Source organism: Daktulosphaira vitifoliae, unplaced genomic scaffold (assembly GCF_025091365.1).
Source record: "Daktulosphaira vitifoliae isolate Bord-2020 unplaced genomic scaffold, ASM2509136v1 Scaffold_2, whole genome shotgun sequence".
Taxonomy (NCBI): domain Eukaryota; kingdom Metazoa; phylum Arthropoda; class Insecta; order Hemiptera; family Phylloxeridae; genus Daktulosphaira; species Daktulosphaira vitifoliae.
The window spans coordinates 40,221,565-40,233,100 of NW_026099573.1; the positions used below are offsets into that span (position 1 = coordinate 40,221,565).

The 11,536-nt window shown below is 33.2% G+C and overlaps 1 protein-coding gene across 1 annotated transcript; it reads left to right on the plus strand.

Moving 5' to 3' along the window:
- The first annotated feature begins 1,251 nt into the window (after positions 1-1,251).
- Positions 1,252-1,833, plus strand: LOC126898250 (sentrin-specific protease 3-like). The gene has a single exon (XM_050672189.1). The coding sequence runs from the start codon at positions 1,252-1,254 to the stop codon at positions 1,831-1,833; it is 582 nt and encodes a 193-aa protein (XP_050528146.1).
- The last annotated feature ends 9,703 nt before the right edge of the window (positions 1,834-11,536 follow it).

Here is an 11,536-nt window from a genome sequence, read left to right on the forward strand (position 1 = left end):
TTTTTTTTTATTGAAACCTTAGGTAATTTCCTTTTATTTGATATCATTTTTTTTGAAAATCTAAGACTTATTCTACTCACATGGAGGGATTTAAAATAACAAGAAAATAAAAATTTTTTCTCTATATTAGGTATACTAAATAACTAACTAACTATATACTAACTTGTAAGAAATAATAAAAAAATTTAATTACAATTGATATTGAAATTTTAGTACTCAACTTAATACCATTTAAAATATTTGCATCTTTGTTGGTTTGCGTATCGATTAGGAACCGGACATTTTTCAATCGTGCACATTTAACTTTACTCGATATTTGTCGTTTTGTAAATTTGTGGACAATGAACTGTCCTTCGATAGAAATCCAGATGCAATTGCGAATGGCGAATCACACAACTGTAGATTGGTCGTCATTTTGTCGAGAGGTTGTGTTTGATACAATGGTAGTACATAAAAAAAAGTTAGGGGGGCCCGGAAAAACGGTTGAAATCGATGAGTTGAAATTTGGACGCAGCAAATACCATTGTGGTCACCGGGTAGAAGGGCAGTGGGTTTTCGGCGGCTATGAACGTGAGAGCGGCGAATGCTTCTTTATTCCCGTCGAAAATCGCACTGCGATTACTTTAGTAGCATTGATAGAAGATTGGATATTACCAGGCACAACAATAATATACGACTGTTGGAAAGTATGCTAATTAAAAAAAAAAAATTAAATGCCACGTCCCCACTGTGNTGTAGAAAGTATGCTAATTAAAAAAAAAAAATTAAATGCCACGTCCCCACTGTGCTGGGTTTTTTTATTGAAATTTGGCGCTGTCACAGATTTTCTGAAATTCCAATTTTAGATAAATATTATGACGTAAAAATACAAAACGACAACACTAACAACTCGGTTGATGAGGATGACATTTGGTATTTAGATTCACAACGTAACTTTAAAAAAAGTCATCCTCAAATAGATAGTTCCAGCATTAATTACTATCCTTATAAATTTGTAAAAAATTAAGACTTTAATAATACTATAAAATATATTAAAAATTGTTTTGAGGATCAATATCCCAAACACCATAGTTATTTTCCTGAAGTCACAGTCATTCCTGAAGAAGAATGATAAAAAACGTTATTTTTAAATATAATTTTAGATTTAAAAAAAAATTTTTATTCAATAAAAATCAATTCATCACTTTCAAATTGACAAATAACAAAATATTAAATTATTGTAGACAATTTCCTAGGTTTAGAGCATCAAAAATGTCTCTCATCACAGACACATCACTATACAATGACGAAACCATCAATCGCTTCATGAAACTATTAATGAAGAGAAATGAAGACAGAATTTTTGCTTTCGACACCTTCTTCATTCCTGAGATTAATAGAAGAGAACTCGACACCATCAACACAAGATTCAAGGAAAATCTTCTCTTAAAAACCACGGCACTAGCTCCAATACATATAAACAACAATCACTGGATCATAGCAGTGGATGACATACAACAACACGAAATAATCTGCTATGACAGCCTGGATTGTCATGATATAAAGGAAATAACAAAGTTCCGACAGTTCATGATAAGACATGAACTACGTATGAGTGGATCTAAATCCATGTGGCCAATATTCAGAGGAGAGACTACAATTCAAGAAAACAACTATGATTGCGGACCATGGATTCTGGAAATTGCTGTGCCATGGAGTCAAAGGAGGCCAAAGAAACTCGTTTGCATAAAGTGCGTCAGCACATGGCTGAAAGCCGAGCCTCGGAATCGGAGCAGGCCAGAGAAGCTCGTTTGCAGCAAATGCAGCAACGAAATGCTGAGTCCATGGGATTAAGTAGAGCCATTATGACGGGCTTCAGGCAGACAATTAAGACATTTTGTGATAAGATATATGAAATTTGCACTATCAACATCAAATATCTAAGTGGATTGTAGATACTATAACATTTGTCTGACGAATTAAAACAAAACAATTGCTTGGTTGTGTAGTNGCACCACATTTGTCTGACGAATTAAAACAAAACAATTGCTTGGTTGTGTAGTAAATAGCTGAATAACGTCGATTTTAGTATAATACGGGGTTTAAAAAAATAGTAAGCAATTTTTTAATTCTCAAGCAATACAATAATGTCATATAGAAGGGAAATGCAGGGTAAGCAAATTAATAATGGTGAGAAAAAGAATATAAAAGAGAAATATGAAAAGGATAAAGGGCTGGACGTTTTTGACAAAGAAACGTCGAGTGATGGGTCAGGAGGTTGGACGCGAGTATCTTTGTACGATTTAATTTTGTTTTGTGTTATATTTTAATATTACTTTTTAACTATTTTTAAATGTTTAATTCGCTTCTTAAATAAAATAACTATTTAAAAACTGGACTTAGCGTAAATAATTTATATTCACCGTGTTCTTAGAATTTGTGCGTGTGTGTGCGGTTAGAGTCAAGGTTGGACTTCTGGTCCTTTAGTCAATCTTAATAATTAGTGTACGAGCTGGCTAGTTTTTGGGCTTAACCGTCCTTTAGTGGGTATAGTAAAAAGGTAGTTGTGCTGATGGCTGACAAGCCACCCTTCAGTCTGCTACTTTTGAGCTAGACTGTGCTGACGGGTCAAAACTCTACCCCTTTAGTAGTTTACTAATTAGAGGGATTGGGGCTGATCAGTTTATACAACAGGACTCGAGAAGAGCTTGAACGACGAACTCATCATCAATATATATATATATAAAACATTAATTAATTTGTGTAAAACTTTTGTGTCTACGTTGGTGCACGTACGACAGTTGTTTGCAATTGTTCCAAGACACAATGGACTTCAAAAAAAAAAATGTTGCACCATCTAAGTCTTATTGGAATAATCTGGATCCAGGCTCTATTCTAAGAGTGATTGCGGAGTTATCACCAGCGGAGCAGAGGTTGATTTCACGCATTATACCATTTGTTAAAATTGTAAAACTTAGCAGTGTATTTGAGTAATATAGTTTTCGAGGTCAAGCAATATTGTTCTCTCAGGATGTTTACGAAGTTACTGAAAATCTTTCGAAGATGTTACCAAGATCCACAAGTAATACTGGAATAGTTATCATTACTGAGCGTCTTGAAAATATTAACGTTACACGACAGTTTTCAGTATCTAGACAAAAAGTATATGACGCACTCCATTGGTTAGTTGCTAACAATCCACTTTACAAAGACATCGCTATCGATCAAAACGTCGTAATAAGTGATGAGGATATCATAAGAGTAGAAAAAACACCACTAGAAGTAACTGAGGAGCCTAGTGAAGAACCTACTGAGGAAACTAGTGCTTACATGAACATCAGCGACATTACGAGAATTGTACGTGCTTCATATGGCATCAAGGAAACGATGCCATATTTCCATCAGGATATGCAGGCGTACAATGCTGTGCGATGGCATTGTCCAACATTCTAAGAGCTAGTATTCTTACATCACAACACTGGTCGACAAACACTCTCAATCTGAATATGATAACAGGTGACCAAATCTACAGCGAAATAAGATTTCAAACGGAGAGAAGTCTATCGGCATATATTAAAGATGATGGATACCTACTGATGCGAAATTTCAATGCGGTCAAAGATGATTTGATCACATTTGGCAAAAGATTTGAGATCACCTTTGATGATGAACCAAGCATATATGGAAGTTTGAATGATCGCGAGCCCAGCCTGATTAGAGTATCCCCGCTTTCTAGCTAGGGTGCAAAGTCTATCTACTGGAGCACGGTCGACCACCGAGCGCCGGCGGTGAACGATCTACCTTGCCTTCGACGTCCTACACGAACTAACGCTACCCGCTTTTTCTTCTCGCGACGTACTTACTTGTAAGGTACTTGTTTTCTTTTTGTATATATATTGCTATTGCACTAGTATAGTATTTTATTTTGCTGTTTAATTTTAAGTAAATAATTATTTATATATATATATAATATATATATAAAATAAGGATATATATATTATATATATCCTTATTTAACATTCTCTTGTTTTATTTTTTTTTTTTTAATAAGGACGAGGATCCTAGTGGGTACTTCCAAAACTACTGGCCTACATGTCCACACATTTTTGTTTTTTTATTAATCGACACGGGCGGATTTGAACCTCGTACCCTAATCGTAAAAGACACAAGTGTTACCGATTCGACAACTGTTCGTTGCTTTACTAATGAACCGACGCCGGCCGACGGATATCTTAGTTTTGTTAACGTTGAATTATTCCTTAACGGCCAGAGTTTCGACCACTGCAACTTACGCATAGTCGACTCGCTTGAAAGACGATCAATCGTCCAGTCATACGTTGGCTCTTATGTTTTAAGTAGCAATACTTAATTTTATTCATTAATTTTGTTTTGTTATTTATTTATTTTAAATCAAATTTGACAACTAATTCTTTATTTTATGTTTTATTTTCTATTTATTTTTGTTTTCTAAATGAACTATGTTAATTTATTTTATTTTGTGTCACTCGACACATATACCCTTAGTGGGTATTATGTAACTCTTTATATTTTTATTTTTACTTGTATATATTTTCTTTACGATCAAGTCGATCGTGTGGACATGTAGGCCAGTAGTTTTGGAAGTACCCACTACGATCCTCGTCCTTATTTAAAAAAATAAAATACTATACTAGTGCAATAGCAATATATATAAAAAAAGGAAACAAATACCTTACAAGTACGTCGCGAGAAGAAAAGGCGGGTAGCGTTAGTTCGCGTAGGACGTCGAAGTCAAAGTAGATCGTTCACCGTTGGTGCTCGGTGGTCGACCGCGCTCCAGTAGATAGACTTTGCACCCTAGCTAGATAGCGGGGGTACTTTTAATCAGGCTGGGCTCGCGATGTAATAGGGCGGCTGATGGAAGAGACGAGGTGACCGTGTATTAAACGTATCGCAAAATATACGGTACCGTGTCAAGCATAAATGTACAGTATACTCTTGATTACGTTGACGTCGAAGTCATTGATATAGATAATGATCCTGAGAAAACAGAAATAACTCGTGTCTCTCTCTAGATATCAGCCGTCCAGCTATTAACATCGATTGTCTCCCCGCCCTTTACACCGAGATAAGGCCGCGCTAAGTATGGATTACGGATATTGCGTTCTGTTCCGTTTCCGACGTTAACCTTGACTGGTTGTTGCGTTTTCTTTTTTTTTTCTTTTAACACTCGATTATTATTTTTCTTGTGGTTTTGCGACTTTAATGTGAATATTAGCTCGTATTGTACTGACGTGATATAGAATTATACCTTATGTGCGAAGGTATATTTGAAGTTTATAAATATATATACACGGACGTATACATAGATTTACCTATCTTATCGCTGTGACTAGTACCGTGATAAATCTTCCTATACATATATAATACGTATATACACACATATATATATACAATTCATAGTGTGTGGCGTTCTACCGTATACTGGATACGCGATAACTTGCTCCCCGAACAGGAATTCAAACCGGCCGAGTGAAGTTAAGGTAAGAGGCTTTGGGCTGATTCAGTTTAATTATTCTAATTATATTAGATTTTAGTTTTAACTTGGAACAGTGAAGTCTCCCTTATAAATTTTATTGTTCATATAGTTATTTGAACGAATTTTACTGGTGACAACAGTGAATTTTTACCTGGGTTATTCACGGTTACGTGTTAACGGGATTAGATTTAGTCTGGTATCTGGAATTTTTTTTTTTTTTTTAATTAAGTTAGAGCAGTTTATCTAATATAATCCGCCGTACGTATTATCGTTGAAAAGTGTTGGTTACAGTTTGTTATTTCTTACTGGATTACGTGATAACTGAAAGCAGAAGAATTTGCCTGGTGGTATGTCTTATTTCCTTATGGAAAAAACGGTTTTAAAGAGCAAAGCCCGTAAATATTACAGCATTAGACTACTTTCACTTTAGAATTTTGGGAAGTGATACGAGATTTCAACGCAACGACTATCTCATTTATGCCTTATCCTTTTTTGAATATTATCGTATCAAAAGCACAATATCAGCATGTGGTAAGAAAATCGTTAATCAAGAAGGAGCAGTCGAAGACGTCCATCCGTATATAAAAAATTTGAGAGGTTCTGCACTTATTGGATATCAGCCTTGAACGAGCTATTAGCTCAAATCAAATGTTTAGGAGCTCCAACCCACTTTGTAACATTTAGCTCAAATGATCTTAACTGGTTAAATCAACTAAAAGCTTTGTTAATAGTTAATGGTAGACCTGATGTCGATCCTAATACGCTCGAAATTTATAAGGTTCAAAGACTTATTGAAAGTACCCAGTAATTTTGAGTCGACATATTTCATGGTTACAGTAAATGCTCTAATGAAATTTATCAAAAACAATGATGACATATTTTGCGGCAAAGTGAAAGACCATTGGTGGCGTATTGAGTTCCAGAATCAGGGCAGTCCTCACCTTCATGTGGTGATTTGGATTGAAAATCATCCAAAGTTTGACTCAGAAGAAGGGAAACTTCTTCTCGATCGTATCTGTTGTTGTAGAATGCCTACAGAAGAAGAAGATCCAGAGCTTCACGATCTAGTTAAAAAATGTCAAATTCATCGGCATACACATATTTGTACAAAGAATAATACTTCTGTAAGATGCCGATTTAACTTTTCACGTCAAGAATGTATCGAAACACGAATTGTGTCTCATTCTTCAGATGATTTTCTTCGTAACGGAGGTAGAATTTGTTTACTTAAGCGTCGAAAGGAAGATGCGTGGGTAAATAATTACCACCCAGAATTATTAAGATTATGGACAGGCAACATAGATATTCAGCCGTGCGGATCAAACGAAGCGATAGCGTACTATATAGCAAAGTATCTATCGAAAGCAGAACCTGAAGACGTAGATTCTGGAATTATGCAAGCAATACAGCACATTCAACGTGACGAGACTGATATATCACGCAAACAGTTCAGGATATATATGAATATTCTTCATGAACGACAAGTATCGGCTGCAGAATGTATCGATTTGTCATATCCCATTACGAGACAGTTTGCGAAGCTACATATTTCTGAACACAAGAAAGCCAGAACAGCGTTACAGAGTATTGCAATTCGACAAAAATGTACACACAACTCGCTATCGTAGCAATATCTTCGAAGGATATAAAAAACGTCCGTTACTACAACATCCCGACTACGATTTTGCGAACATAAGCCTACAAAGTTTCCAATGATGTTTGAACCATTTTATCCAAAAAAGGTAAGCGAGACCGAAGAAAGTGTTGATCATGATGCTTATGAAGAAAATCCAAACACACGTCGCCAACTCATAAACTTGTTGGATAAAAGCAAAATAGGTGTGAGGAATATTCCCGCAGTTGTAAGGGTACCATACTTTATGGCAACATCAGATCCAGAAAACTTTTTCTACAGCTAACTCATTCAATATATGCCTCACCGATCGGAAACTGAACTACTCGAAGGTTTTAATAATGCAAAAGAGGCCTTCTTAGATCGAAAGAATCGTTTGAAGAAAATGACTAGACATGTGTACCAATATCGAGAGAGGGACCAACAGCTTGAAAACGCATTCAATCAAGTACATGCATTTGAAATTTTAGAACAGCTAGTAATTATCAATCCTGATCTTGGGGAAGAAGAATTACCAGAGATAGAAATGAGCAATGATCAATTCCAGAGAACACAGCAGGCTAAATTTGTGTAACTGGTGGAGCAGATATTGGTAAAATTTTCCTCTTTAATCTTTTGAATAACCAAGTTAACTGAAGTTATGTAAAGTCGGTTGTGAAAATTGGTGCTCTCACTGGAGTTGCAGCACGATTGGTCGGTGGCTCTACACTACACAGTCTGCTAAAACTACCAATAAAAAAAATGGAGTTATCGTTAGCATGCCGCTTCTAACTGATAATTATTTGAGAGAGATGCGCCAATTATGGCAAAACGTTGAGTTTCTGTTCATAGATGAAATTTCTATGGTACCTTATGAGATGCTTTGTATGATGTACTCTCGTTTGCGTCAATTGAAGAGCCCGGCCGCTTGTTTTGAAGGCATAAATGTTTTACTCTATGGTGATCTAATACAGTTACCACCTGTACGAGGACATTAAGTATTTCAACAACCATAACACATAAAACCCGCTACACATTTGTGGCAGCAATTCCGCCTGGTTGAATTCAAACAAACATGCGCCAACAAGGAGACACGACATTTATTGATGTGTTTAACGCCCTAAGAGTTGGAGAATTAACATCTAAGCATCTTGAAGTTCTTCTTGGTAAAGTGTCAGCCGACACCACTGAAGAATTTTCGATTGAGAGAGCTTTGAGGATTTATCCGACAAATGACTAAGTTGCTAGACATAACGAAAGAGTTCTCCAGAATTTTGAGGATAAAGGGACTGCTATTTATTCAATTAAAGCACAAGACCAACTCATTGATGCTACACGAAATTTAGGTAATAAAGACCTAAGCTCTGTAATACCTAATGATATCAATAAAACAGGAGGTTTTCCTAATGTATTGAAAATATTCGTCGAAGCTAAAGTGATGTTAAGGTCGAACGTTGATGTGTTAAAGGGTTTAGTGAATAGTAACATGGGATTCATTACAGAAATTATATGGCAAAATTTTCGCAGGGACCAAGTATATGCCGAAGACATCTCGTCAATCCGTATTAATTTCGGTTTAGATGGTGAACACGTAATTAAGCCAATATCGATACAATTTCCAGCAAAATACAGCTATGGAACTGCTGAGAGACGAATGTTGCCGCTAATCCTGAGTTGGGGTTAATAAGATGCAAGGCTGTACAGTTGATCATAAAGTCATTTATCTGTGCTCTCGGCTGTTTGCTGCTGGACAAGCATATGTAGCACTTACTTTGGACGGTATTCGAATTGAAGAACTTGATTGCTCAAAGTTAACAGGTAAAACCCCAAGTAACAGTGAAGCATTAGATAAAATGATTAAACTAAAAAATAATGACTCATAAAAATCGTCAAAACATGATCGAGTTCATAACGATTATAGTCATATTCGATACTACAATATTTGTTAACAACATTACCGTTGTTAACTATAATTACGTACTCGGACCGGTTCATAGGGTCAACGCATTATTTCCACTACATCAGTAATGTGGTTATCTGTACTACCAGCCGATCACGTACACACCACGCACGCACATAAACACATTTTATAGCATAGTATTATATTGTATTGTTTTAAGTTTAATCTACATTAATTAATTTAAGAGTTTAAACACACAAAACAAAAACACACTTACACATTTATTCATAAAATACTAGTATTATTGTGTGATAAAATAAGCTTAAAACAATAATGAACGAATAATACTAGTATTATTGTTTTAACCTTATATTAAAAATTATTTTTAACTTTTTAGTTCGATGTGCTTTAAAAGCGTGTTTTTTTAGTTTTTTTAAACTATATTTATTTCAATTCATTTTTCTAATATTCTTTTATTGGCAGATGACGCAAAAATTTATAAATTTATTAGTTGCTTTAATGTTTCTATTATTTTACAATAAGCCATTGATAGTTTTATAGCTGGTGTATATTCAATGGGATGTCTTTTAATATCAATAAATGCACTAGCAATTCTTTTACTAAAAAAAGTAATTCGTTTCTCTTTAATTATTCTATTAATAATCAAAATTTATTTCGTTCTTCTCATGTAAAAGATTTGGGCATTATCTTTTACTCTAAACTCTTGTTCAAATGTATTAATCATAAAAAAAGCATTCTCTTTTTTTAATATTCCCTTTTAAGTTGATATCTTTTAAAATTATAGATTTAAAAAAAAACCGACAATAATAATTAATCACTAAACACAAATAATAAAAATTTTGAATTTAGAATTTACAATTATAATTTTACTTCTAATAAACTCAGTATTCTATTTGTTTAAAATTTTCATAATACCTAATAATTCAATTGACTTACCAGACTATTTTTCTAGAACTTTTTCAAGTTTTCAATAATTGTCACCACTATGTAAATTATCAAAGAAAATACATTGATTTATAATGTATAATTCTATACTGGCTAATTATAATGATTATGAAATAAAAATTAAAGTTAGCACATTTAAATAAAATTCTTGTTCATTATAATAACACATTTAAATGTTGACAGTACTCAGCGAATAATATTTAAAATGTTTAACTTTCGATTGAGGTAAGCACTACCATTATTTATTAATTGATAGTTACGATATTTATTCTAAATTAAATTTACTTATTCAAACAGTGTGAGAAAACTTGGGAAATTAATAAAAAATAATGACCACCTTATGACAAGCTGTTATCAAATGTTACCTTATTCATCCAAAAAAATTTCATCAATAAAAAATATTAAAAAGTTATATGAAACAAAAACATATAAAGGTACAATAAAATTTATTGAGACTCCAAACTTTGAAATAATTTCCAAAATAAAAGATAAAGGGTTTAAGATAGAGTTTAAATTCAAAGAGATTAATACATCAGATAAAACTCGTACATGCAAATATCAAAAACCTTTGTCGCCATCTTTACCTGACGAGAGAGGATACATAACTCCAGTTTTTCAAAATATTGAATCGAAAAGCATAAAAATGACTGACAAAGATGTTAAAGAAGATATTAAAAAACACGATGATCGCCAACCCAAGAATAGATCAGCAAAATCAAAAAAAAAAATCAAAAAATCTAAGAAATAAGAAATTATAATTTAGAATTGGTCACATTTGTATTAAAAGATATAAAAAATAAGAAAATGTCAATAAAAATGATAAAATGCCGGATGACACTATCGCAGTCAATTCAGTAGTCTACTCATGTAGAATTTTTTCTATAAAATATAATATAATATAGAATTTTTAACTGTCAGTAATTATTTATAAATCAAGTAAATCACACTATAATCAGAGATTAATACTAAAAATATATTAATATTATTTATATAAAATACTTTTTATTTTATTGATTTAATTTGTTTTAAAAAAAAAGTATGTTATAAGGAAAAACTCAAAATTTATTTAAATATTATGATATAATTGAAAAAAAAATTTAAGTATAATAAGAAAATTTATCAACAAATTTTGTGTCAGTAATAAAATTACGATTGATTTTACAATAAAAAAATTGTAGACTGCATTTCTTTTTAACACACATATATTAGTTTCACCTGTATGCTTGTACCTGTATGTTTATAACTCTCCACGTGCCAAGTGTTATTATTCACGCCTACCTCGTCGTCTACGGCTTTGAAACTAAACTGTCATAATGCAATGACTCCACTCTGCTCACCACACACACGTCGGCGACACTATTCCTGTGTAATTTTATTTTTGGTTTGAGATCCGAGCCTTGGAATCTGATCAAACTAGAGAGGCTCGTTTTTAAGTACCGAGTGAAACTATTTAGACATATTTTATTTTATTTTATCTTTAGAGTACATTAATTAATTTGTCAAAATATAATATTTTATAATATAATATAATATTATAAAAATAATTATTTAAAACTGCAAC